General features: G+C 50.5%; 11 protein-coding genes across 11 annotated transcripts; 7 read left to right on the top strand and 4 right to left on the bottom strand.

Annotated features, from left to right (window-relative positions):
• Nucleotides 1–428: 428 nt before the first annotated feature.
• On the top strand, nt 429–1,997 carry BDV14DRAFT_45661 (S-adenosyl-L-methionine-dependent methyltransferase). Its single transcript, XM_073776812.1, has 3 exons — nt 429–894; nt 962–1,088; nt 1,159–1,997. Exons 1-3 carry the CDS (start codon nt 585–587, stop codon nt 1,943–1,945), a joined length of 1,224 nt encoding a protein of 407 aa, XP_073633556.1. The 5' UTR covers nt 429–584; the 3' UTR covers nt 1,946–1,997.
• A 51-nt stretch (nt 1,998–2,048) lies between these two features.
• On the bottom strand, nt 2,049–4,975 carry BDV14DRAFT_195277 (Zn(II)2Cys6 transcription factor; the record flags this gene model as incomplete). The annotated part of the gene is made up of 2 exons (XM_073772138.1): nt 2,049–3,486; nt 4,743–4,975. The coding sequence occupies 2 exons, from the start codon at nt 4,973–4,975 to the stop codon at nt 2,049–2,051; spliced, it is 1,671 nt and encodes a 556-aa protein (XP_073633557.1).
• Nucleotides 4,976–5,698: 723 nt separating this feature from the next.
• BDV14DRAFT_208245 (major facilitator superfamily domain-containing protein) lies at nt 5,699–7,854 on the top strand (the record flags this gene model as incomplete). Its single annotated transcript, XM_073775348.1, has 5 exons — nt 5,699–6,156; nt 6,203–6,353; nt 6,400–6,623; nt 6,675–6,771; nt 6,830–7,854. 5 exons carry the CDS (start codon nt 5,699–5,701, stop codon nt 7,352–7,354), a joined length of 1,455 nt encoding a protein of 484 aa, XP_073633558.1. The 3' UTR covers nt 7,355–7,854.
• BDV14DRAFT_163588 (YbhB/YbcL family Raf kinase inhibitor-like protein) lies at nt 7,387–8,098 on the bottom strand. Its single transcript, XM_073767063.1, has 2 exons — nt 7,907–8,098; nt 7,387–7,852 (listed from the first exon to the last, which is right to left on the bottom strand). Exons 1-2 carry the CDS (start codon nt 8,025–8,027, stop codon nt 7,434–7,436), a joined length of 540 nt encoding a protein of 179 aa, XP_073633559.1. The 5' UTR covers nt 8,028–8,098; the 3' UTR covers nt 7,387–7,433.
• Nucleotides 8,099–9,350: 1,252 nt separating this feature from the next.
• Nucleotides 9,351–10,458, top strand: BDV14DRAFT_195280 (uncharacterized protein; the record flags this gene model as incomplete). The annotated part of the gene is made up of 2 exons (XM_073772139.1): nt 9,351–9,696; nt 9,743–10,458. 2 exons carry the CDS (start codon nt 9,351–9,353, stop codon nt 10,456–10,458), a joined length of 1,062 nt encoding a protein of 353 aa, XP_073633560.1.
• A 926-nt stretch (nt 10,459–11,384) lies between these two features.
• On the top strand, nt 11,385–13,039 carry BDV14DRAFT_163590 (amino acid/polyamine transporter I). The gene is made up of 3 exons (XM_073767064.1): nt 11,385–11,495; nt 11,551–12,395; nt 12,457–13,039. Exons 2-3 carry the CDS (start codon nt 11,584–11,586, stop codon nt 12,515–12,517), a joined length of 873 nt encoding a protein of 290 aa, XP_073633561.1. The 5' UTR covers nt 11,385–11,495; nt 11,551–11,583; the 3' UTR covers nt 12,518–13,039.
• Nucleotides 13,040–13,463: 424 nt separating this feature from the next.
• BDV14DRAFT_163593 (uncharacterized protein) lies at nt 13,464–14,448 on the top strand. Its single transcript, XM_073767065.1, has 2 exons — nt 13,464–13,846; nt 13,920–14,448. The coding sequence occupies exons 1-2, from the start codon at nt 13,626–13,628 to the stop codon at nt 14,173–14,175; spliced, it is 477 nt and encodes a 158-aa protein (XP_073633562.1). The 5' UTR covers nt 13,464–13,625; the 3' UTR covers nt 14,176–14,448.
• A 91-nt stretch (nt 14,449–14,539) lies between these two features.
• Nucleotides 14,540–17,210, bottom strand: BDV14DRAFT_208250 (beta-glucosidase; the record flags this gene model as incomplete). The annotated part of the gene is made up of 7 exons (XM_073775349.1): nt 14,540–15,845; nt 15,896–16,058; nt 16,111–16,360; nt 16,415–16,637; nt 16,697–16,749; nt 16,809–17,002; nt 17,090–17,210. The coding sequence occupies 7 exons, from the start codon at nt 17,208–17,210 to the stop codon at nt 14,540–14,542; spliced, it is 2,310 nt and encodes a 769-aa protein (XP_073633563.1).
• Nucleotides 17,211–19,016: 1,806 nt separating this feature from the next.
• On the top strand, nt 19,017–19,648 carry BDV14DRAFT_195284 (uncharacterized protein; the record flags this gene model as incomplete). Its single annotated transcript, XM_073772140.1, has 3 exons — nt 19,017–19,070; nt 19,128–19,391; nt 19,463–19,648. 3 exons carry the CDS (start codon nt 19,017–19,019, stop codon nt 19,646–19,648), a joined length of 504 nt encoding a protein of 167 aa, XP_073633564.1.
• A 577-nt stretch (nt 19,649–20,225) lies between these two features.
• BDV14DRAFT_195285 (uncharacterized protein) lies at nt 20,226–20,964 on the top strand (the record flags this gene model as incomplete). Its single annotated transcript, XM_073772141.1, has 3 exons — nt 20,226–20,285; nt 20,367–20,669; nt 20,788–20,964. 3 exons carry the CDS (start codon nt 20,226–20,228, stop codon nt 20,962–20,964), a joined length of 540 nt encoding a protein of 179 aa, XP_073633565.1.
• Nucleotides 20,965–21,025: 61 nt separating this feature from the next.
• On the bottom strand, nt 21,026–23,046 carry BDV14DRAFT_163598 (CFEM domain-containing protein). Its single transcript, XM_073767066.1, has 8 exons — nt 22,959–23,046; nt 22,771–22,906; nt 22,545–22,723; nt 22,461–22,497; nt 22,347–22,414; nt 21,918–22,300; nt 21,800–21,867; nt 21,026–21,735 (listed from the first exon to the last, which is right to left on the bottom strand). The coding sequence occupies exons 1-8, from the start codon at nt 22,980–22,982 to the stop codon at nt 21,269–21,271; spliced, it is 1,362 nt and encodes a 453-aa protein (XP_073633566.1). The 5' UTR covers nt 22,983–23,046; the 3' UTR covers nt 21,026–21,268.
• Nucleotides 23,047–25,884: the final 2,838 nt, after the last annotated feature.

Genomic DNA, 25,884 nt, shown 5'->3' on the forward strand with positions numbered 1-25,884 from the left:
CCATGCCCAGACCTCAGCTCCCACGCTAAAGAAAGTAATTGTCACCATTGCACCAATAACGTTCAACCACGATACCACTAGGATTAAAGAACAAAGCGTAGGGTAGAGCTATTAATCTGCCCATCGACTCGATTGGGGCCCGCTTGTTCTCGACGAGGCCGAGATCCAGCCAGACGTCATAACGAGAGGGGTATTCTTGAATCCTCAAATCACCAGCAGCCATTAATACTGGAATCTTGCGGCTGGAAGCCACGTTGATAATCGATAGCATAGGCACTTTTGTACCGCCGATGGTTCCACCGAGCGAGTCCACATGTGGTATTGGTAGGTAGGTAGGTATCTAGTGAACTATATTAGATAGGGGTCTTGGACCTCAACCAACCGCCTTTCACTATCTAATGCAAGCTGCGACGAGCACACGGTAAGGTCTGGGCACGAGGCTGATAGATAAAACATACTTAAAGAGCCGCCGGCCCAGCCGCATCTTACGACTTTTCCCTCGAGTCTCGACACATTCATCCCCCCGCTCATCTCCACCCATTTTGTAGAAACACCATTGAACGATCAGAAGCACCATTGCGACAATGGCAGACCCAACCTCTTTTTCTTCCCTCACAGCCACATTGAAAGAAACCCTCGCGTCCCTCCCACCCCCAGACAAAATCCAAGATGGTGAGCGCACCGAACTCCTCTCTGCAATCGGCCAGTTGCAGAATGCACTTGAGTTCCCTGTTCTCTCGATGCAGAGGCTTTGCTTCTCGCATTACCCGATGGTCATGATTCGGACTGCGATTGGTGCGGGTATCTTTGATGTCTTTGTTGAGGCTGGGCCTGAGGGTGAGGTGACGATTGCTGAGCTCTTGGAGAAGACGAAGGGGGATGAGGCGTTTTTGAGTGGGTTTATCTCCCATCGAGGTCATTATCTTGGTAGTGGCATGTATGCTGATTTGGGTGTGTTTAGAACGTATTATGCGTTTCCTCTGTGCGCATGGCTACTTCAAGCAGACTGCGCCGGAAACGTACAAGGCTCTGCCGATGGCGCTGCTTTTCACAAAGGAGTCCGTGTTCACTGCGATGATCAAGCACTTGTATGTTTCCTTCCCCTCACCAATCCACAGCTCGGCTTGCTGGGCGATGCTGAATTCGGCCGTTCCATAGCCACGTCTGCAGTCAAGCCTCCGTCAAGATCCCTGAATACTTCGCGAAGAACGGATACCGCAACGCTTCGGATGCTTTCGACTCACCGTTCCAGATCGCGTTCAACATAACGGACCACTACTTCGACTGGCTACAAAGAAACCCAGAGATCCAAGAGGCCTTCAATACATTCATGGGGTTCACCCAGCAGCACCGCGGCGCGAACTGGTTCGAGATATACCCGGTGGCTGAGAGATTGGCATTGAGCCCCGAGGACTTGGAGCCTGAAAAGGACCGCGTCCTTTTCGTAGACGTTGGCGGTGGCGTTGGGCACGAACTCATTGCCCTCCGCAGGGCGTTTCCCTCATCTGCACTCCCCGGCCGCCTTGTCCTGCAAGACCTGCCGCACGTTGTATCCACCATCAAGGAGCCGCTTCCAGATGATGCAAGCGCAACCCCGCACGACATTTTCACCTCTCAGCCTGTTATCGGTGCCAAGACGTATTACATACGCACGGTTCTGCACGACTTCCCCGACAAGCAAGCCTTGACTGCACTGAAACATATCCGAGATGCTATGGCGCCCGATTCGGTTCTTCTGATATACGAGCATATGGTCCCTGAGGGCCCTAATGTGCCGCCGTTGGCGGCGATGCTGGACTTTCACATGATGGAAACACTCGGGTCGTTGGAGCGGACGGAACAGCAGTGGGTGGAGCTTATTGAAAAGTCAGGGTTTGTGAACGTAAAGGTCCATAAGGGGACATCGGAGAGTATCCCGATGGCCTTGTTCGAGGCTGGGGTGTGATGTAAAGGTCGGATAGTGAGAAAGGGGATCTGCTGAAGGTGAAACGCATATAGTCACGATTAACGAAACCATATGATGGCCCATTTTGAGGGACATGCCCGAGTTATTGTTGGAGACTCTTGAAATTTCGCGTTGTTGACCAGTTCTCGACCGGCTGTAGCTTCACCGTCTCTGAAAGGAAACGACGCAATTCCTTGTAGGCCGTTGGGTCCACAGATGAAAACAGTTGGTCTAGGCCCTCTCCTTGCAAATCAACTCTCAGTCTCTCAAGTGCAAGCGAGGCTGATATTTCAGAATTGACAAGCGCCTCGCAATGCGGCCACGACAGCATGGCATTGATAGCCTGCAAGCGGATTGAGTAATCAGGACAACTGGACGCGACAATGTATAGAGTCGGAATGACGCCGTAATCCATAGTTATTGTTGGACGCTCCGGGAATCGCACTATCATCGATTCATAAGTAGCCATGACTTCCGCGTATTCAGGCACCAACTCGGCCGGCACAGGACCGTCAAGAAGGCAGACTTTGACAGCAACGGTCTGACCTAGGCATTGAAACAGGAGGAGATCGACCATTCGCTGTTCCTTGTAGGGAAGCTGCGGGTAAAAGCGGTGATAGAACGAGATTATTCGTGGTTTGAGCTTGTAGTAAAAGGATAAGATTCCTTGCTGCTCACGATGGAGATTATCCCAGTTAGCCTCCAGCTCGGATTCAGAAAGTGGCCAACATTTTGCTAGGAAAGGGACGCCCATTTGAAGACCGGGGAGAATATTGTAGTACATGTCCTGGACAGTTTGCAAGGGGGCGTTTTGGTCAGGCGCTTCCTCGTCCGAATCTTCACGGGTAAATAAATATGGTTTCCCTTGCCCGAAATGTGAGAATTCAATGTCGAGTCGCTGAAAAGTCTCGACTAATGCGCGGTCTAGAGGTGTCGTGGATCGGTTCTCTTTGAGTTTCCGTTGTTGCTCCTCACGTGCTTCTCTTAATACCTTGAGGCCACCATGCAGATGCTTTAATGCACTGTCATACTGACAAAGGAGCAAGTCGCATACGACAAATAGAAGACAGCAAAGAAGCACGACTTCCCGTAGCTGGGGATCACGCGAAGCCTGACGTTGATGTAATATCGAAAATGCGCGGGAGGCTTGCTCAAGGGCAAACCGATGGCGAGGCACCCGCAAGTTCTCACCAGACAACCGCATATTGTTTTGGCTGGAGTCTTCGTGGATGGCGCCCAGCATACTGGCAGCATGGTAGACAGCGTGGTCCACGTGGCTCATTCGTAGGAACATCTTGTGCCAGAGCGGCGAGTCGAAGAACGTTGACAGGCTGGGTATCGAGCATTGCGCGAAGTATGAGAAGGAGCGCATCTCGTCTGCTGTCGTTAACCATCCCAACCGGGACGCAACCTGCGGAAGCTCCGTCAGAGCATACTTTCGTACAGGCAGTCGAGACAGGTCATAGCCGTCGCATTGGCGGCCCGTAGAGACGCAGTTGTTGCATGCACCGGGCGCCTCATCGCATTTCTTATGGCGGGCGCTGCGGATCGACTGTTAGAAAATTCAAGACAAGACAACTCTGGAGCTCGGAGCAATTTCACCGACAAGTTCGACATCCTTTCAAGGATCGGGTGGTGAAATTCCTTCGTCGTGCTGGAAATGGCATTCTGACTGTCTGGGCGTGACTGAACAGCAGGGTCGTGATACGGCGAAGGTACCGATAGAGATCTCCTCGGACATGACCAGTATATGCCCCTGGACAGGGCTATGTCTTCAAGGCAAGCGACAAGGATAAAAGGGTCCAAGTCAAGGGCATCAATAGCTTGTGTGCGTTATTGCTCAGCCTCGCGATGATCGCGCTGGGGTTGGACATCCGTGAATTAGAGTACGAAATACGGCTTCTAGAGGAACCCCCTGGACAGCGAGGCTCATTGGCGGTCTCCAATGCTCGGCGGGGGCTTTGGGTGGCCGTAGCTTGCTATAGGCCAGATTCTTCGGTTAACCTCCGACAGAAATGCCGGATTCGAATAAGTTGGGTTAGATTTTCTTCAACAATTTGGGTCCGGAATAGTTCCCTGGGCTCTTGGATCACCATGATGTGTGCAACGCCCATGGAAGCTTTGATCTAGTAGCTCACAGCAAGCCACACGTTTCTGTAGCCCAGGGAATGGCAGCTATGAAGCATGGGGCCAAATCAAACGATGATCACCATCAGAACCTGCTTCCGAATCAGTCCGACAACTAACTATATTGTATAGGCATGGTACACGTGATCAACACCGACTCCAAGACCCAACAAGGCCTCCGCCGACGATGCTTCAGCTGGTACCCGACCGACCATTGGAGGGCCATGATGTATTCCAGCATTTCAATGCTGGACAGAAATTGTTTATCACCAAGAAGAGCGATTAATATCATCTGCAGGAATATGCAGTTGATGATGGGGAAGGATGGAGGTGGTGAGCTGAAGATCGTCTTGGCTTCAGCTTGCACTGCCTTGGTCACATGACCCCATCTCCGACTGGAAGGTGCGCACGCTACTTGTTTCTCTTCTCTCTGCAGCAGCTAACATATCTAGAACAGTAACTGGATACACTCGGCTTGCTTTCTACTATTTCATTCGGTCGTGAGCGGTCGAAAGCCCTACTCATCATCGACATCCCCAGTCATGGACTCAGCTGAAGCACTTTTGGCCCCATTCAGACCTCAGTCGATGGCCCATCGTGACGTTGCCGGGCTGATATTCTTCATTTAAAGATGCCCACAATTGACGACATGGGTCGCCTAACTGCGTACCCAGTCATCAAACCGGAGACCGACTGGCTGCTCAGCAGGCATCCCTGAGACGTGGTACAAAGATCCATGAGCCATGATGACAGTGCGCTAAGTTCGCCTCCGATGGACAATGCACCGAACAGGGGTCTCTCGATTGCGCCAAATGGGAGAACTCGATGAACCGGCGTTGTGAGTTGGCTTGCTATGAATTTCTCTAGGAGACTGCTCAAGCCAATCGAGACAAGAGCCGACATTGTTAAGGAACTACCGCGCTGGGCCAGCTGTACAGGATTCAAGACGGCTATTCTTCTATCGCAGTCGACAGGGAATCCCTCTTGAACAGGGGCTTCAAGGCTGCCCCCGATGACATAGGAGGCTGCGGCAGACCTGCGAGTCTGAGTTTTGATGTCAATGCTAGTGGTTGACCAACAATCATGACTAGCTGACAGTCTCAGCGAACCTGCCTTTTCCTGTGAGATTTACTCGGAAATGCACGATGATCCTCCGGAACCGCAATAGAATGTCATAGCAACCCCAGGGCCCCGAACTTCTTTCCTTCAGCCAAATATTGAGGTCCTCTATCGCTCTCTTGTCGGCTAACAACAGGTTGGCCCTCATCATCAAATGATTTCCCAGCTGCTTGTGCCTCCCGCTGAGCTGGCAGCATTCTATAGCATTTTGGCGTACCCATGCGAGAACTTATGCTCCGCAAAGTCTTTCTCGGGCCGTCGCCGATTCTGCAAACTTTGATACAAGATTGATGATACGACAGAAAGCCAAATCCGCACGTGGTTGCACGAGGCTAGCATTCGATAGCCGATGATCACCTGCAGCTGGAATGCTGCTATGCCTTCAAGGGATGCGGTGTGCAATGGCTGCAGCCAGCCACCGTGATCGGCTCGAAAAAGCAAAGATGCAGAATCGCATTCTGCAGACACGTCACGACTCTCCTTCGTTTCTATCCATCCAACTTCAGAATGGCCGAGAACAAGAGCGAGGGGGTAACTGAGAGTTATGCAGCGCCAGTGCATGTGGTGGACGAGCCAATCGAGACTCGCCGCATCATCCGGCAGTTCGACCTTCGACTACTGTCTCTCTTCACTGTGATCAACCTCTTCAGCTTCATTGACAGAGTCAATATCGGCAATGCCCGTCTTCTCGGATTGCAAGAGGACCTGGACCTCTCCGGCATTCGCTTCAACATCGCGCTGACATGCCTAGTTGTCTCGTACTGCGTAGTCGAGCTACCGTCCAATATCCTCTGCAAAGTCATTGGTGGCCACGTCTATATACCCGTTCTGGTCTTCTGCTTTGGAACTGTCACAATGCTCATGTCGCTGGTGACGGACCGAGGGGGGCTTTACGCCTGCAGATTTATTCTAGGGATATTTGAGGGAGGCATTTCTCCAGGACTTGTCTTTATGCTGTCATTATTGTAGGTTTTCTGCATCCGATACTTGGCCTCTTACTGATGCCAATAGCTATCGTCGCCACGAACTCGGCTTCAGAACGAGCATTTACGTCTCCGCAGCATCTGCCAGCGGCGCATTTGGCGGGCTGCTTGCCATTGGCCTAGCGAAAATTCCCTCTTGGGGCCTTATTCATACCTGGAAGAATATTTTCTTCTTCGAGGTATAATCGAGCTCCTAGGTCTTGCGTATCAAGCTAACAGAACCAGGGCCTCGTTTCAATCATCATTGCAATTATAGCCTTTTTCATCATACCAAGCGGTCCTCAAACTGCGAAATTTCTGACTCCAGAGGAAAGGAAGGTTGCCGTCGAGAGGATCCAGCTTGATGCAGCGGGAACGGATGAGCACTCACGTACTACACTTCGGCATGTCATCCAGGGCTTGACCAGCCTGCCGATTGTAGCTTGCACCCTGGGGTTCTTCTTTGGAAAGTGAGTCTTCCCTCGAAAGCTGCTCCAAGACTCGATGCTGATTAGGCATAGTACATGCGCCCAGTCATTCTCCGTGTTCTCACCATCGATTATCGCAGCAATGGGATACGCAGATGAGCTGGCGCAGCTCCTCTCAGTCGGACCCAACGTAAGAAGAACCCACCACCATTAAGCCACCTCGCGCAATCCGTTGACCAAATGTCCAGGTGGCAGCCTGCATTCTCTCGATAATCATCGGATACGTCTCCGATCACTACAAAACCCGCGGGTATCTTATCATTCTAACCGCTCCCCTGGCCATAGCCGGACTAGCAATGCTCCTTTTCCTTCCCGCCTCCATGCCGTCTGCAAAATACGGCGCGCTGTACCTCGCCGCGCCAGGCATCTCCTCCTTCGTCCCGCTATGGATAACTTGGGCCGTTAACAACGCCGCAACGCCCACCGTCAAGGCCGTCGCAGCGGGAATGGTCTTTAGCGTGGGCTCGCTAGGTGGAATCCTCGCACCGTGGGTATATCTCGCGGATGATGCACCGGAGTATAAGACTGGTCACGCGATATTGTTTGCGTTCCTCTTTGCGTCTTGGGGTGTTGCAGCGCTGCTTATTGCGTGGGTTAAGAGGGAGAATATAGCTAGGGAGCGGGGTAAGAGGGATGATGTCCTTGTGGGATTGAGCGAGGAGCAGGTTGGGGAGCTGAGTAGTCGGCATCCAGCGTTCAGATATGTTATTTGATACTGATCTTATGAATTAAAGAGACGTTATTCTGTGTCTATATAATTCTCCTATATACATTATATGCTATCTACAAGATTTAATTCGCAACAAACCAATTCCCCGCTACAACCCTACCAGCCAAACCTAACTCCCCCAGCATCTTACTTAGATCAAACCTCATCCTCGCTAACTTCCCAATCCCCCTTCCCTTCAACTCACTATTCACCTCCTTCTCCTGCTTATACAGCAAGAAGACATATCGGTGCGGCGCAGCACCAGGAGGCGGGCCAGCCGGTAGCCACGGAATAACAGGCGGCTCAGATGTTTCAAGTTTGAGCCCTACTTCTGAGCTCTCATCCTGAGTGGTGCTTGGTTCCAGATCCGTCTGCATCCAATGCACAATTGGACTTAGAAAGTTCAAGGAGACGAAGGGGGCGTCGATGTCTAGAGCAATGACCGTGTATGTCCCTTCTCCAAAAGATGATGGGAGAGTGAGGGTTGGCGTAGATTGAGTTTCTAAAACAAGTTGTTAACATTGCATTAAGGATATGGGAATAATCGAGAGCTCACCTTTCTTCGTGAGTTTCGTTCCTAGATTAATCGTCTTTGAGTCAATGCTTACGCCCAGCGTCGGGATTGATCCGTCCTTAATGGATTGGATTGTAGCTTCGTAGCTGGACACGTCGGGCATAGCGATGCACTTCGATGAGAATAAGAATAAATTGCGGTGTAATCTATAAGAGAAATACAGTCTATTCAGCGAGAAAGACAGATGAAACTAGGTACACAAAAATAAGATGAGTCGCCTTTTATTCAATAGTGCCATAATCCTCGGAGATAAGCGCAAGTAAAGGAGATAAGCTCACAGCAAAGAGCTCAGCTGAAGCGGATTTCGATAACTCGAAAGTTGAGAGACAAGACAGTTTGGATCAAGATTAGGTAGTTACAGTAGTAACACGACCTTTTTCAACAAGAGGGTTAGGCTATAAGCCAAAAGTTCGATTCCTCTCGAGGGCCGGGTTGAGAGTCCAATCTCGTCTTGGAGGGCAGCCGGTTATGCATACCTAGGTGCCCGAGCATGACTGTCTCGAGTCCTCGACAGCCCTATGTGGTACGACCATCGCACCTTCCTCCTGAATCGGGACACAGACGTACCTTCCTTAACTATCTCATGTATGATATTCTGGCAGGAGCGACCGGTACTGCTTACAAATCGTACCTTCCGTATACACTGGTGTCATTCATAAGGAAGGTGCGCTGAGGGTCGCGCCTCCCCTTGGAGACTGGCACCCATCATGTACCTGGGAAAGGAACGACGATAAATCGTACCTGCCTATCCAAGAAGAGTTGTGCATAAGGAAGGTGCCCCTAGGGTCATTCCTTCCGCGATGACCGGATGGTGTGGGATGAGCAAGTATGGCGAGATCCGTCTGGCTTAAATCGTTTCCTGCCCGACTATACAACTTTGCGAGATTGCATTTTGCAGACAGCAACTATCATGATTACCTCGGCCAAGAGAAAAGAAGCAAGCTGCTTATGCCTAGACGCTAATGCGGGGAGCTTATCTGCCGATCGTCTTCATACTTCACCCTAGCATCCCCGGTTCCTGGTCTCCGCATCTTGCTTACCATATGACGAATACTGCCTTGATAATAAAGCTCTATAGCACAAATTGAGCTCCGGCAGAGACCCGTCGGCACTGAAGACTGACGCACGCCGTGGTGTGATCACCGTCGCCAAGAATGTCTGCACTGTTGCCTTGCGCCAGAATGCGCAGTGTATAGAGTGTTCCACGGACTTAGATCACACCTAACACCGTGATGACCTTATTAAATGCATCTTGGCAGGTCCACAGCTAGGCTGGGCGTCGTTCTTGAAAAGCCTGGATAGCATCATCCTGGCTATGCCTGATGATGAACACGCGTTTGCTCTTGGCTGGAGGATATAAGGAGGGTTGAGGCCGGTTAGTATGGGCTATCATCTCCTTCAAGGTCCTCAACCTACTCTATTAAACATGGCTGATACGATGAGAGCAGTGGCCCAATTTGGCCAGGCATTCAATGTTTCCGTCGTCGATCGGCCTATCCCTTCAATCCTCAATGCCACCGATGTTATTGTCCGCATCAACGCATCAGCTATCTGCGGAAGTGATTTGCACAATTACCGTACCGAGACTGGCACACAGGAAGAGCCGTTCTACTATGGCCACGAGGGCATCGGCCATGTCGTCGAGGTCGGGGACTCTGTCCAGTTCTTGAGTGTTGGCGACTACGTTGTCATCCCTGACAATTATGATAATGGTCATTGGACCCTCGAGCCGGACGTCTATGATCCTGCCATTGGTGCGGAAGGGCTGCAGTGTAAGCTCTATCTCTCGAAAGAGAACTATTTACCTGACAGCGATAGCCGAATACACTCGAGTCCCCTTCGGCGACAACTCGCTCATCCCAGTTCCCGTCACCGACGACACCAACACCACCACTCTGATCGACTACCTCTTCGTCTCCGACATCTTCGCAACAGCTTGGAGCGGCGTGACCTGGTCCGGCTTTACACAAGGCGACACTGTTGCCGTCTTTGGTGCCGGTCCAGTAGGCCTCCTAGCCGCATACTCCGCCATCCTCCGCGGCGCATCGCGAGTCTACAGCGTCGACCGCGTACAGGACCGGCTTGACCTAGCTGAATCCATCGGCGCTATACCCATCAACTTCGAGGAATCCAACCCAGTTGAACAAATCCTGGCCCTTGAACCAGGCGGTGTCCGTCGCGGCGTCGAAGCAGTCGGTTACGAAGCAGTCAATGCCTCCGGCGTGACAGACCCCGACGTGACGCTTCGCAACCTCATTGACGTCACCGCACCAAGAGGCGGAATTGGAGTTGTAGGCCTCTTCTCTGCAGGTGTCGGACACATCGACTACGGTCAGGCATACAGTAATGGCGTCTCTATTAATGGCGGAATCGTGCTTCCTTTGCAGGTTGCGTCTGAGCTTATCCCGCTTATTGAATCCGGTCAGGCCCATCCGAGCTTCATTGTTAGTAGCACTATTGGACTTGAAGAGGCACCGGAGTATTTTGGACGGTTTAATCGGACGGAGGAGAGTAAGGTTGTTATCTTGTCCTAGCGCACCATTTTAAACTAGAGCAAGCAAGCAAGCAAGCAAGCAAGCAAGCAAGTACATACATAGGTACAGATTCACGGAGCAGAAAGGAGCTGATTGGAGTGAGATCCGGATTGGAGATGAAAATCTTGCTAGAGCAAATTAAACCACTTACAAGTGTCCATATATTCGCTACAAGCCTGAAGATAACCCACGCCCCAGGTAGGCCCGGTACCTAGGTGACTTCCTATTTCGACAATTACACCCCATGCCTCACTGCCAATGAGAGCGAGAGTCGAACGACCTAAGCTTGGAGACTAGGCAGGCTTAGCAGCGCCAGATATTACCGTGACCAATCGTAAGCCTGTGACAGAAGGGACGGTTTTGCATTATACAGTTAGACTCGCACGTACCTAGTAGATATCGTAGGTAGATAGGCAGATAGGTAGATAAGCAGCAGCGTCATATCTCATATCTCAAGAAGAATCCCCAATCCCCAACGGGTCTACCCGAGCCTCGATGGGGTAGAGGTTATTTATCACTTATAGAAAGAGAGTCATCCCGACTCACCTGCATGCTTGGCTCGTTACTCAACCTCATCGAATCGACGACGATACTACGATATGTCTACCTTAGAAAAAGCTATCTCCAAAACCAACGTCTCCAGCTCGCAAAATGGCGACAACACTTCAACGGCAGAAGGCCAGATCCAGATGCATGAGAATGAGCGCCGCATGTCAATCCGGTTCAACCTTTGGAGTACGCTGGGGCTCGTCTACAGCACGACTGCGACCCCCATTGCGGTAGGGAGTTATCTCACGTTTAGCTTAGAGCTAGGCGGGAGTCCGTACTATATTTATTGTTATATCTTTGCGGTTGGATTGAATATCATTCTCTGTACGGCGTTGGCTGAGATTGCGGCTGTTTATCCGCATCCTAGTGGTACCTTACCTACTTTGTATACCCGAACGAAGCCAAGAAAGATGTTGCTAATGCTGGGCAGGGCACATCTACTGGATAGGAAAACTTGTTCCAGAGCGATACGTCAATGTACTTAGTTACTGGACCGGGGCATTAACATCAGCAGCATGGTTCCTCTGGACGGCAGGGACATACCTCCTCACAGCACAGATCCTGACTGCCGTTGTGATGGCGCTGAACCCCAGCTATACAGCGCAACAATGGCACATTCTCCTCATCTCCTGGGCGCAAGCGCTCGTCGCAGTCCTCTGGAACATCCCTTTCTTCAAGACTTGGCCTGCCTCCTTGAAGAGTATGGTAGTCATCACGAACGCCGGTGTCCTCTTCCTCGCCATCGCCCTTCTCGTCCGGACAAGCTCAAAGCAATCTGCCCGTGAAGTCTTTGTAGATATCACGAATAATTCGGGATGGTCGTCCAACGGCCTAGTATTCTTCCTCGGTCTCTTGCCCGGAACAACAGCTATCAACGGATTCGATGCCGCAGCGCATATGGTTGACGAAATGCCGGACCCAGCGAAACAAGTACCCCAGGTTATGGTCGGGAATGCCCTGCTTTCTGGAATCCTGGGCCTGCCCATGACAATCATATTCTGCTTCTGTATCTCAAACCGAGAAAACCTACTTGACCCCGTCGGCGGCGTGACGATCATCCAACTTTTCTTCGACTCGCTGCGTAGCACGCCGCTCTTCGTCCTGTCGAGTCTGCTCTATATCGTTGTTACGATTGTCGCAGGGACAGCCGTAACAACAACGACCAGCCGCGTCCTATGGAGCTTCTCAACGCATCATGGGTTGCCGTTTTCTTCGTGGTTCTCTCAACTTACCTCGTCTTCAGTCCCCAAAGTCTCAACCGCAACATCGACACCCGTCCCCGGCAACGCAATTCTCACTGTCGCAACCCTCTCCTCAATAGTCCTCCTCCTAACACTCGGCCCAAGCTTCGTCCTAGGTTCTTTCTTCGGCGCCGCGAATATCTGCTTCTATCTTAGTTATGCATTGGTGATTTCCGCCTTTCTCTATGCAAAGTGGTGTGCTCCTCACCTTATATCCCAAGCCCAAACTCAGCGCCACCGGCGCCCTTTCACTCTTGGTCGCATCATGAGCGCAATCTTCGGCATTTTTAGTGTTACTTGGTGTCTATTTGCAAGCGTCTGGCTTGTTTTCCCGTACTATCGGCCCGTGACGACAGCGAATATGAACTATGCCGTTGTTATCGTCGGTATTGTCCTGGTGATTTTCGCAGTTGATTGGTTTGTCAGAGCGAGAAGAGTGTACATAATGCCAACAGCGGTATTACATTGATGGCGGAATCGATGAGATTAGAGGCTGAATTGTGCCTGGGTTCGCGGATGGCATGGTGCTGACGAGGGGGAAAGCTAAGGGAGGTTTAACGGAGGATAGTTTAGGACATCAGGTCAGCGAGGAAGGAACGACTACCTTCCTGTACCCTCGCACCTTCCTAGAATATGCTGGACGGGAGTCCATCGCGCTTTCCCAGTTCATACCCGGTATATGGTGCCCTTTATTTGGGAAGGAGCGATGGGACGGTAGGTGCCTACCACACCTACCCAGGGGTGCCACCTATTGTACATGTCTCATACATATCTAGCACTCAATATCACTTGACATAACAATACTCTGTCTCAAATCCCCTGTCTCTACTAAGTATACCAGACTCTGTACAACCCGACACCACCAGCCCACCGCCACGCTAAATGTCACCCAAGCACTCGGAAATTTCACCAAACTCACCCAACCCAATCAGCCCGACCAGAACCCTGTCGCCGATCCGATCTCCCCGAGACATAAAACCCATTTATAGATCTTAGATCTTCTTCAGCTACCATGCGAATGCAGATTCGTGGAGATCTCCGATCCGGCACGCCTTACATGTTCGGGTCTTATGTTCTTCAGCGTGGCGCTAATGCTTACGTGCCTTGGAGTAATACGAGCTGTCTCATTAGAAATGCCGCCACTGGTGCCATTGGCGCTTGGGAGGGCTGGATACGAGGGTAACTAAGACATGAATGAGACATGTAGGTAGGTGAGTCCGATCTTATGTTCGGCACGCATGATGATGGTGAGGGTATAAATACCCTGCTTTCTCGTCTGTCAATGACAGTATCGCATCGCATCGCATCACTCCTCAATAACCAGTCAACAATCTCATCTTCCATCTTCCGAGATCTACTGTCTACCACTTCATCAGAATGAAGACGTCCTCCGTCCTTACCTTCCTGGCTTCCGCAGCTACTGCCTTCGCTGCTCCTGCCCCGGTCTCGGCTAGAGCCGACGCCCCCTGGCCCTACAGCATCGATACCATAACCCTCTACCACCTCAAAGAAAGCAACACCTGGGACCTAACACTCACCGTCACGGAACGGGACCCCTACGGCGCAGCGTTGGGCTCAACAACATGCCATACAGCGTGGTAAGTCCCTCCCCTCCCAAATAACCTTCCCCTCCTCCTCCCCCCCACCTTTCTTTAACTAACAAGTGTGAAGGAACAACGGCGCAACCTACATAGCCCGCGAAATCTGCAGCGATAGTCACTACTTCTTCTGGCTCCCCAACGGCGCATCGGATCCCGAGGCCGGGTGGGACGTTATTGTTGATGGGCCGGCTGGTCAAGCGGAGGGGAAGATTGAGTTTGGGAATAAGTATTCTTGTGCGCCGTACACGGGTGAGATTGGGAATGTGGATGTTGAGTGTAGGACTAGGAATGGGGGGTGGTTTTTCTTGAAGGAGAGGGAGGAGTAGATTCAGGTTGAATTTTGGGGGATTGGATGGGGAGGAAAGGAGGGAGGGCTGGGTTGATTAGGGTTTGTGGTGAAGACTAGGTGGGCTGAACACACTCCTTACAATTATAGACTAAGAAAAGCATTGAAGAGAAACCTGAGGTATTCCGCTCTTTTGATTAGCTTTCACTTCTTGTGATGGTCTCAAATACGCATACAAGTACTTAGCATTTGGTTCCGGAAGGTTCGTAGAGCATTAGGATTCCATTCATTCATTCCATTCATTACTTCATGCATCCATTAGTTCTTCCGGCCCTTCAATCCCATCCTCATCCTCCACCTCGATCAATCTTTCCCACCACATCCCTCCCCAGTAAGGTAACCACCTAAAAAGATACCGTCCCCTCAAGCGGTAAATCCCGACTACTCCCCCCAACAAACACGCTATACTCCCCCGCCTGCAAAGCCCACTCCTGCTGTTCAACATCCCAAAGAGACAAGTCTCTCCTGTTCAGTGCAAAGCTCACAGCTTTTGTCTCACCAGCCTCAAGACTAACCTTCTCAAACCCCCTCAACTGCCGTACCGGACCCCCCGGGATCCCCAGATACAACTGCGCAACTTCCTTCCCATCAACACTTCCCGTATTCCTCACAGAAGCAGAAACAGTAACTAGCGTCTCGAAAAGAGCTGGATTGCCCCCGGGGGGTATAACATCAATAGCTTCCGGGTAAAGTGCCGGACTAGAGACATTGCTCGAGATTTCCAGATCCGAGAATTCGAAAGAAGTATACGAAAGTCCAAACCCGAATTCATACTTCGGCTCAATCCCCTCTTTATCGAACGCGCGATAGTCGATGTACACCCCCTCTGTAAAGTCGCTTTGCGGGAAGTAAGTGTATGGTGCCTCTGGTTGTGCAGGTTCAAGGAGAGAACCATAGTCACTGTCCTCCTTCGCAACGGTATACGGTAACTTCCCTGAGGGGTTCGCATCACCCCAAAGAATAGACGAAATAGCGCGCCCCGAATCCTGCCCCGGTAAATGCGCAAAGATAATCGCCGTGACGTTCGGATGCTCGGACCAAGCAGATACCGTGCGGATGCCGGCATTGTGAATCGTAACAATTGTATTGCTGCAGTTATTCGCGACATTGGTGACCAGGGTATCGCTGTATTCGTCGCTCAGACCAGGGCGATCAAGACCCTCTGTCGCGTAGGCGTTTATGAAGATTAGACATGCGTCGGATGTGTAATCGACAGTCGGCTCGTTGCTCTCAAAGTCCCATAGCACCGAAAACCCGTCGTCGTATGCGCGCCTTTTGATAGCGTCGATGGGGGCGTCGATGTATGCGGGGGATGTTAAACCAGACCCACCGCCAACATGGAGTGTACTGTTTTGGTAGGGCTCTGAGCGGTCGCCGGACCAGTTGAAGGACATTGTGAGGTCGTGCTTTAGGGGTGCGTAGGCGTCGTAGCCGAATACCGAGACGAGATTCGGAGATTTGAGAGGGAGAGCATTGTTGGTGTTTTTTACTAAGACATGGGATTCGATTGCTGCTTGTAGGAGGATGGGTTTCGCATCTGGGGTTGTGGCGATGACGGCTTCGTGGGGGGCGTCGGGGCTGCTGGGCATGCCGATGCCGGGGGTTGGGAAGATGGTGTCTTGGTCGAGGAGGTACCAGGTTGAGATGAGTCTGTACAGTTAGCCTAACTGTTGCGCTGGAGTTGGTTGGTGTAGGTTTACCGAGTGATCATATCATCCAGACGCGAGGCCTCCATAGTCCCATTGGCAATAGCATCAGTAAGGTTACTGTTCCATGTAGAAGAACGAGGCATCACAACGTCAAGACCAGCATTGGCGCCGGCGATACCAGCATGCTGGGCGCCCCAGTCGGTGACGACGTATCCTGCTTGACTTAGCCTCTGCCCAAATTAGGGAGAGATGAAGTAAATGCATACCTTGGAATCCCAGCTCCGTCTTCAACAGCCCGTTAAGAACCTTACTATTCTGGCACCCATAAGAGTTATTGATCCTTTGGTACGAACACATGAAATTGGTAGCCCCAGCAAGGACAGCATCTTGGAATGGCCAGAGATAAAGCTCGTGCATAGTCTTGTCGTCGATGTTAGACGAGACAGACTGGACGGCGTTCCCGTCGTCATCTGTGGTAGGGTTGCGGTTTATCTCTTGCTCGTTGGCGATGAAGTGCTGATACACATATTAGTTCTTCACCTTCTGATCAGAATAATGTGGGGAGCAAACCTTAACAGAAGTAGCAACATTCTGAGACTGAAGACCCTTGATAGACTCGGAGACCAAAATACCACTGAGATAAGGGTCCGCAGCGTACCCTTCCCAGTTTCGGCCGCCGAGGGCAACGCGGCCAAGCGGACCAACAACAGGACCGAGAATCATATTGACGCCTTTCGTGCGGTACTCATAGCCCAGATGTGTTGCCCGGGCATGGGCAAGATCCCGGTTCCAACTGATATGCATAAGCCAGAGTCAAGCATACAAGACGGGGTCAAGTTAAAGGATCCTTACCTAGCTCCAACAGAAATACCAGATGACCAGCCATTAACATAGTCTGCTCCTCTCTATTGAATCTCAGTCAGTACGCTAGAGAAAGAAGGGATATAATGGTCAGGTAACCTACCACTCCCTGCCCAGCATCAGTCATACAAATACCCGGGAACCCCAAGCGGTCAATTGCCTGAATGAACCCAGCACAACCAGTGTCGGAAGTAACACCCGCAGTGAGATTCACTTTTTCATCGTCTGAGAGTTGAGCAACGAAGGCTCTGGCCTTGGTGTATGCTTCGGCCCAGTCGCCGGCGCCGGTTCCCTCGGCTGGAGAAGTTAGTTATGGGAAAATAGAAGGAAGAAAAGGTCATTGGGGTTCAAGCTAATGACGGAAGATAGAAGGGTTTGACATACGAGAGGGGTAAACAGGAGGAGAGAGTCCATAGAAGTAGGTATCATCGGTAATGACATCCTGGGCTACACTGCCGAGGGCAAGACCGAGCAGGAGACCTGCCTCTTTCCACGAAAACACCATTGCGAGAGCGGAAGCTGCGTATCCTGAGTCTGATCTCGTCTACTATATCCTGATCCAAGGAAAGTCAGTCAAGGAGCTGACCCTCGCCCTCTTTATAGGCCCTCTCGGCTACTACCTGCCAGTCTCCCCATCACCACCATTCAACCGGACTATTCAAACCCGCCAGCATTACAAATATTGTATAGTCATAGCACCCCCGGGAATTCATCGGCAAAACCTCATCCTACGACTGGATGCTACATTCCTGAGCCATGTGGAGAGAACACGCTAACGCATACAAGTACTCCTTAGTGCTGCCAGCTAAGCTCAACAAGGCTCGGGTGCGGGGGGCTTGGCTTGCAATAGGCTGCCGGGGGGTTTCCCAAGAACTATATCAGCCCATCGGGCCCTGGGGATGTGGAGAGCCTCGGAGGGTTCTGTGGGGTAAGTGAAGAATCAAGGATTGGAGGTTGCACTTTGGAGTCATGGATGGGGATGGGTATTGGCGGTGGTCTGTGCTAGTTTACCCTGGGAGAACCCTGGTAGAACCCGAGCATAAAGCATACTGAGTCAGTTCCAAGGGTAATTCTTGCATAGTGAGAATTAAACCATCAACTATGCCTTGGACAACCCAGTTAACCAACCTTCTTCACCTTGTGCTCCCCCACACTCCCGACTTCCGACTTCCGGAGCCAAGAGAGTATCCATAAGTATCTCCAACCAAGTACTCTTTACTCCGCCGCCAGGACATACTTGGCTGCATCGCCGAAGCCCTAAGCCCGCTCGCCATTACCGCGTGGCGCCATTTAGCCTCGCAGTCCCTTGTTCCGAGTCCCGAGGCTCTTTGAGTAGGGATGACTTACGGAGTAGACTTGGAGACAAAGCAACGGAGACTAGTCCGCCCAACACTCCATTCAGCGCTTAGACCTGCTTTATGACCTTGGAGTCGTCTTTTGCACATTTTGTGACGTTGGCGAGTTAGGTAACTGTAACCGCATTATACAGCTTGGCCTGCAAGAGTGGTCTCACGCCCTTAACAGGACTACTCGGTTCCTACCGTCCACTTACCGCAGGGTGGATAAGCAAGGTGCATTTCAGCTTACTTTAGGCTTACTCACTATAATCAAAGTAGGGTAGAAGGAGCGCAACGAGCTCTGCCTGGATGTGATCTAGTTGGATGTCGCTTATTTGCAGTGCATCAGGAATAATGGAACCGGGCATACCTGCACAAGACAGAAGGGTCAGGATTCAGGGAGTTTCTGACCGAACATATCTCGGGACTCCGGCAGTTGGTCATACTGGAACTCAATTTCTGTCTTCATTTTCCGCGCCCTGCTTGCCCTGTGCAACCCTACTATATCACCCGGCATTTCAGCCGACATCTAAACAAAGCCGTCAAAGCTGTATTCGGTTAGTAAAGAAATCAGGTACAGGGGTCTAAGCACTGAGCCCGTGACTTTGCCCTAATGCATTGAATTCTTTGACCGAGTCTATAAAGAGATGAAATCCCGTTCATCTTATTGGTCCACAGCTTGAGCAATTGAGATGGGCAGTATATTTATATCAAGGCTCTGAAACGGATCTGAACCTGGGGTCGTGTGATATGTATAGACAAGGAGCGGTACTCACTAGCCATCTCTTTTCACTTAGGACTGACTTACTATTTATCTACCTACCTACTAAGTAATGAGAATTATAAGTACAAGTTCCCTGCTGCCATTGCTGATCCTCAAGTTTATACAAGTTAACATTAATACCGAACCCTTCTTGTTCCATATTTATCCCACAAGTGTCAAGTTGACCTTGACACCCCAGACATACTCCAAGATGCGTCTCCTCCTAACCATCTTCTTTACACTTCTTGCCCTAGTGGTAGCCGCAGTATGTATCCATCAACCAGACCCCCTATCCTCAACAAAAATTAACTAACAAGCCCAGCCAACCCCCGACACCCTCTTCACCTTCCCCATCGACATCAACACCGAATCCACCAACACCACCACATCCACCCTCTCAACCCGCGTAACGCACGACCTAAAATGTACCCTTCCCAACAGAGCCCGGGGCAAAAAATCCGACCTCAACAAAGCCATCTCCTGGCTCCGCAAGGAACGCACCAAAGAGAGTAAACCGAAGCTCGGCGGCGGGGAATGCCAGACTGCTTCCTGTGTGAAGGGGATGAAGATTAAGTGGTGTAACGATGTGAGTTCCTTCTTATTCTTCTCGGGTGAGATACTTGGGTTGGGCTAATATGGGCTTGGTTCGGCGTGCAGAATAAGGGAAGCAAGTCCCTCCCCTCGTGGATCAATATCGCCGAGGGCGCAGCTGTCATTGCGGATAACTGCAAGGAGGATGAAAAGGTTATGGGGGAGTTGGACCATAATGATCATTGGCGGGCTGTGGTTTATGCGGAGGATTGTTATATGCAGCCTGGGCCTGATGGGCCGGGCTCTGGGTAGATATAGACCGACAATTACCATATTATCTATGATGGGATGGGACTCGGAGTTGATTTCTGTTTTCATCGTCCAGACTATGTTTACAATACTATACAATCCAGCAGATCTGCAAATACCGAGAAGCCGAGAAATCAAGTGTGTTAATAGAAAAGGTTCCATGTCGGACCCGAGATGCCCTGAGGTCCGGACTTCTTCACTGCTCTCACAAACAGAGGATAAGCATTAAATACCATTGGCTAGTAAGTGAATGAAAACAACTGGATTGAGATATTTCACCAGAAAGAACTTTCTCTGGAGCCTAGACCAAGAGTGATACATGCACAGCCCAGCCCATCCGGCTTCACCATTTCATTCACTTCGCACTTCTCGCTTCCCTTCTCGCTTCTCCCACAAACAGGCAAAACTCGACCCAGTCTCAGGAGAAGAAGAGGGTATAAAAGCAATCTGACCCCCATAAGATCAATCGCTTAATCTTCTATCTTCTAAAAATTCCCCCAGAAAGCAAACTTCCATTCCTCAACTCTCAAATTGCCAGAGACTACCAACTCAACACAACACAATAAACATAACAGACAAAATGCGCTCCCTCCTCCTCATAGCCATCTTCCTATCCCTTCTTGCCCTTGTGGCTACCACAGTACGCATACAACTCCCCTAAGCAAAACAAAACAAAACACCAAGGAAGCATAAACTAACAATACCAATCTACAAAACCCAGCCCACTGCCAATCTCCAGAACGAAACCAATGCCAATGCCAATGCCCTTACCAACACAGACAATCCCTTAAACAAATCAACACCCTCCAACCTATCCCAGCCCTCACCGCGCGATTTCAAAAAACCAGACGTAACCTGCTCCCTCCCACCCAAATACGAACACGGCAACTCCAAGGACCTCGAAAAAGCAGCCGACTGGCTTGGCATGGTGCGTTCCAAGGACGCAACAAAGCCTCGTCTGGGCGCAGGGAAATGCCAGACTGCTGCTTGTTATAGGGGGACGAAGATTAGGTGGTGTAATGATGTGCGTATTCCGCGTTCCTACATTATTCCCTTTGGCAGACAAATCTGGATGGAAAGCTGGATGGAAAGCTGGATGGAAAGCTATTTAGATGAAAGCTAACACAAGAGTGTGCACCCAGAACAAAGAAACCAAGGAACTCCCCTCCTGGCAGAACATCGCCGACGGCGCATGGGTAATCAGTAATTCGTGCAGACAGAAGAAGTGGAAGGTTCTGGGGGAGTTGGATCATGCTGATAAGTGGCGGGTTCTGGCGTTTGCGGAGCATTGTTATATGCAACCTGGGCCTGAGTCCTGAGGGGCTTGGGTTGAGTTGAGTTGAGGTTTTCTGATGATTGGAGGGTTTTGATGGGATTATTGGGTTGTTAGTGTATTCATTTGGTTGGCGTGTTTCAGATTCAAGTAGTACGTAAATTCGGGATATAATTTGATATTGTTTGACAGCTAAAAACGGAATTGACCTCCCAGATGCATAACAACGTAAACGACGTAGAGTACATAATGATAATGATAATGAAACAAGCGCAGGCGCGCGCGAATAGGGCACGGGGTACATGGATATCAAGCCCAGCCCTAGTAATTGAAAGGAATGATTTATGAAATCAGTTTTCAAACCAAGAAGTCTTACTCGTCCGCTGACTCTGGCTCTGACTGTGACTGTGACTCCCAAGAGCGATCCCAACCGGCTCCACCGTTTCAGCACGACTGACCCGACTCTCGCTCCGGCTTTGATCGCTCCGGCTTGGATCGTGACTATTCGTCTCTTGCAGCTCGATGAACGTCCCCATTTTGTGCCTCGAATCGAAATCGCCTGTTTCGAACGTTCCTGAACGGACGGCTTCCGGGCGAGGGATGAGATTTTTCGTTGCTGGGCTGGGGGCTGCGCGTCGGCCTGAGAGCTGCGCTGAGTATTTGTTGCCGGAATAAGAATACTGTGTTGTTGACTCTGGCTTGCCGTAGATTGCGGTGTGGACGTAGGCTATGAAGGCGCGGATTCCGGGCAGGCAGGCGCAGATAATGGAGAGGTCCATCTCGACGACGGAATAGATTGATACGGGGACGATTTTTTCTAGAAAAAAATTATTAGTATGTGCTTTAATTGGAACGGTGATGAGGCTGATTTGGGAACGTACTCGTTGCGTTATCGTGGATGTTGAACTGGAGCAATGTGACGCAGCGCAGAACTGATACAGCGGTGACCCTAAGTCGACTGTCAGCATCAGGTCAATCGAGCATAAGAGTTGAACATACAGCAATCCAACACCAAACATAATCACAACTCCAATCTTCTTCTTCATGGACATATTCAATTTAAGCAGCGTCGGCATCGGCAGCGCGATAATAAGGACGTCGAAAACAATATTCGTGATCGCATGAGTCCACATAACTTTCTCGTGGCTGATACAGCTACCCTCATGTTCGCCGTCCCAGCTATGCCAGATGTAGCTCACTGGCGTGCATGAAAAAACATTCGAAAGCAGCAGAGACAAACCCCAGGCAGCTGTAAGGCCAAGAGTAATAAAGATTGCCATGCGCATGGTCTTTTCAGGGAAGAGGCGGAGGTAGAGGAGAAGCATCGACAATTTCGTCAAGGTGATCGAAGCGATGTAGAGCGTTTCGATAGCAAAGTAGTACTATTTGAGTCAGGCGCTGAAGGGAACAAGGTATGGATAAACGTACGTGCAGGAATTTGGTGATATCGCCGAATGGAAGGAACCAAAGGTCTGTTCCTAGTCCAAGTCGTTGGTCTGCAATTATTAGAATGGCACATACTAGCGGGGTTGTTTAACTGACTTTCAAGACCTAGACCAAAGACCGCAATCACGGCGCCCTAAAGCTCTGTTAGCTAGCACAAAATAATCAGATGGCAGTACTTACCAATGATAGCATTATCGTGGTATCATCAAATCCGATGTTCGAAGTAATCAGTCGAACGGCGATGCGCAGCGCAACGGAAATGAACGCGAGAACTTGGCCGACAATCAAGACAATGGGAAAGGCAGTCCTGTCGTGTGAGACTGGGTAATCGCAGGTTGTGTAGAGCATCCTTTGAGCCACTAAATGTCGTTAGATTTGAACTTCTCAGCAGTAAAAACAGACATACGTAGCCCCTCCTTTGGGGTACAGGCTTCAAGACCGCATGCCAATGTCTGCTGGATCAGCGGCTGGTCCATGCACATGCAGCCAAAGTCGGTCACATTGCAGTTGGACGAGGGAAGAGCCTCTACAAGGCATGCCGCCTGTGCCACGAATATTAGTCTCGGCTGCGAAGGTAGAGGTGGGATAACGTACCGCACATTTTGGGATCAAATCCATGTTGGTGAGTCTGCATCGAGCTCAAACAGAGTGTTGGAGGATCCGTCCTATTATTATAACAGAGGGAGTCCGTGGAAGTGGAGCCTGAGCCTCCTCTTCATCTTCAGTTCACGCAAGAGTTCGCAGCGGTGGCTAGTCATGGAGGCGCATCAAACTTTCAGACAATTGGTTGGTCCAGTCGCAATGCATCGTTCCTGCAGAAGACCCAGATTTGACGCCAAAAGGGCTCGTTTAAAAATGTTGAGGGCGTTTGTCAACTCGACCTTGGGTCAGTCCATTCAGTCCCCCCGCCGAGAGAAATTGGCAGTGGAAAGGCGCGGAAGCAGAAGCATTGATTCACCGTGAGGATTCCGTTCCTGGGAACCGCACTGGGCTGCAATTTCCCACAGAAGTTAGATCAGGGCCCGTGCTTGTCTCGGCCAAACTTTGTCTCTGTTGAGATCGAGCATCAGAATCTAAAGTGCATCAGTAGGGCCTTGGCGATGGGGCTTCTGAGGTAATGGAGTTCGGTAGTCGAGCGCGGCGTCCGTGAAAGACACATTGTTAGTGCACATCTTCCGGCGGTAGTGGCACATCATTTTGAGTGAATGATTTAGAAGAATCATAACGCCAGATGAAACTGCATTGACCATGGCGTGACTGTTGGAAGCGAACGCATTTGGAATTGTTCAAGTGGCGAGTCATGCACGATCAAGAGTTCCTTCAGGGGTCGAGCTCGGGATTCGGGGTAGCAATCACGTGGTCTCGTATTCCTCATCCTCTACAGGCACGTGGCTAGCTCAAAGCATAATCGTTCTTGTCTTGAAGATCCCGGTCTTCCGGTGACTTTGCCCTGAGTCTAGCGTTTCATTTCGTGGATCATTATTATTATGGACGTTGAAGTACATCCCTCTTAGCGAGTCAGTGAGGAGTAGAGAAACCGGCAAAACCCCGGATATATTTTGTCTGCTCTGGCAGCGGCCGCGTTGATACTTGAAACACCGGTGGCAGCTTGAGTATTCAGGTTGAGCCGCATTGCTGCAAGTTGGAACCTGGCTGAGCCTTGTTAGAGGTCAAGGAAGTTGCTATAGCAAGAAAGTCAGACACCGACCTTCGTGCATCCCTTTTGACCCCGCGCTGGTCGTAGCTTCCCTGAGGTAAGCCAAGCGCGCATCCATCGTTGAGAAAAGAGCAGGCGAGTTTTTCCCCTGGTCAGCATTACAAATCGTACCTGCCTTGAGTTTGTACAACTCTACCCGAGTCATGGTGGTTGGATCTCCGGTACACAAGGTTCCGCAGGCAAAGTTGGTCTGTGGTTGTGGCTGGTTCCATGTCATGGTAGTTCAATAGTCGATCGCCCAGACTGCGAACCCATGGTATGTGCTCTGGACCAGGGAAAAGGTTCCTGCCAAGTAAGTAGATATGGACATTAAAATATGGAGACCTACGTAGTTTAAGATCGAGACCCAAGAAAGCTCAGGGACTGTGCTCTGAACTCTGCACGTCCGAAGAGGGAAGGTGGTTGCCACCCCCGGCCGCTTAAAATTTGGGATGTGTTCTCACGTACATCTTCATCTCAGCATGAAAGAGTATTGATATACTTAAAAATTGGCCAAGATCTCTCTCATCCTCTGATCCGATTGCAGGAGCTTATCGTTCCCCTGTTGTTAAATTAGACATAAGCGGTTTCTTCTCAGGGATAATCCGTCTACCATACTTTTATCTCAAGATGAGGATAAGCTCACTCTGTACCTGACTTTCCCAAATTTGAACCCAGCTTAAGCTCCATGCACGGTCCCTGGCCCCCAAAATGGTCTGCCTCCAATTCCGGGTAGGATGAACGCCCGCGGAAGAGACTCTTCGCATGGAAGTTTGATTCTGTGGTAAATGTGATGGAGGCACTTACTTATCCTTTATGGACTGCGGGCTGCTCTGCCGATGGTTTTGATTTGATACTACGTGCGAGGTTGCCCGGAGGCAGACGCTAAGCTAGGACAACATGATGAAGAAAGTGCTGTGCTCCGGCTTTCCTTTTTTTTTTTTTTTTTTTGCTCAGGCGGAAACAGAGCGCTTCATTTTCGTTTACCCTCCTGCCCAAATGGAACTTGAATGGCTGTGCTTCCTCCCGTTGACGCTGCAGCAATGACCTTTAACGGTCTTGTTGGATATTGGAACCGAGAGTCTTAAGGCCCTGGAGGCGTGATTTAGGACTTGAGCAGTATGGGCTACCGCTTGTAATGAGCTGTTCCACATATCTGCTCCGCTGCAATAATCTTTCGCGAGAAGGGCAACCGGCACAATTCAATACCTTGTGACGGTCAATGCCGGGTCCATTCAATGCTAGAATGGACCGCCTTTTGATGCAGCTAAGTATCAACAGTTGAAGCTTAGAATGCGGAAAGGAGCGAAGGACCATGAGCCTGTTGTTCCCGATACTTCCCATGTACGTACATACGTATATTGATGGTTGATACCCAATCGCCCTCAGATGTCCTCTGTCCAGACTAACCCATATAGCGCGCAAAGGTCGGATCTAATGCAAGCGCAAGTATCGATATATTTGAGATTTCCATCGTTCCTTTCCTTTACGCGCGAAACTCCAACGCTGCATTGCTCTTTCCTGAGATATCCTTCTGCCAGCTAATATCAAGGGAAGGCGCGAAGGACATCGACGTCCATCGCTCCTTCCACATTCCCGACGTTTCACGCTCCTTCCTTGTATAAACTTCTGCCTCTCGATGCTAAGGGAAGGCACGACCAAGTCTACGCCCATCGCTCCTTCCATATTCGGTTCACGCTCCTTCCTTCCTTACCCATATGCCTCGAAACGTAAATAATGGAAGGAGCGACCGACACCTACGTCTATTGCTCCTTCCGCAAGTGGACCCGACTGTATTCGCGCCTTCCAAACATGCGCTGACAG

The sequence above is a fragment of the Aspergillus stella-maris genome (assembly GCF_047715825.1).
Source record: "Aspergillus stella-maris strain CBS 113639 unplaced genomic scaffold BDV14scaffold_2, whole genome shotgun sequence".
Taxonomy (NCBI): Eukaryota; Fungi; Ascomycota; class Eurotiomycetes; order Eurotiales; family Aspergillaceae; genus Aspergillus; species Aspergillus stella-maris.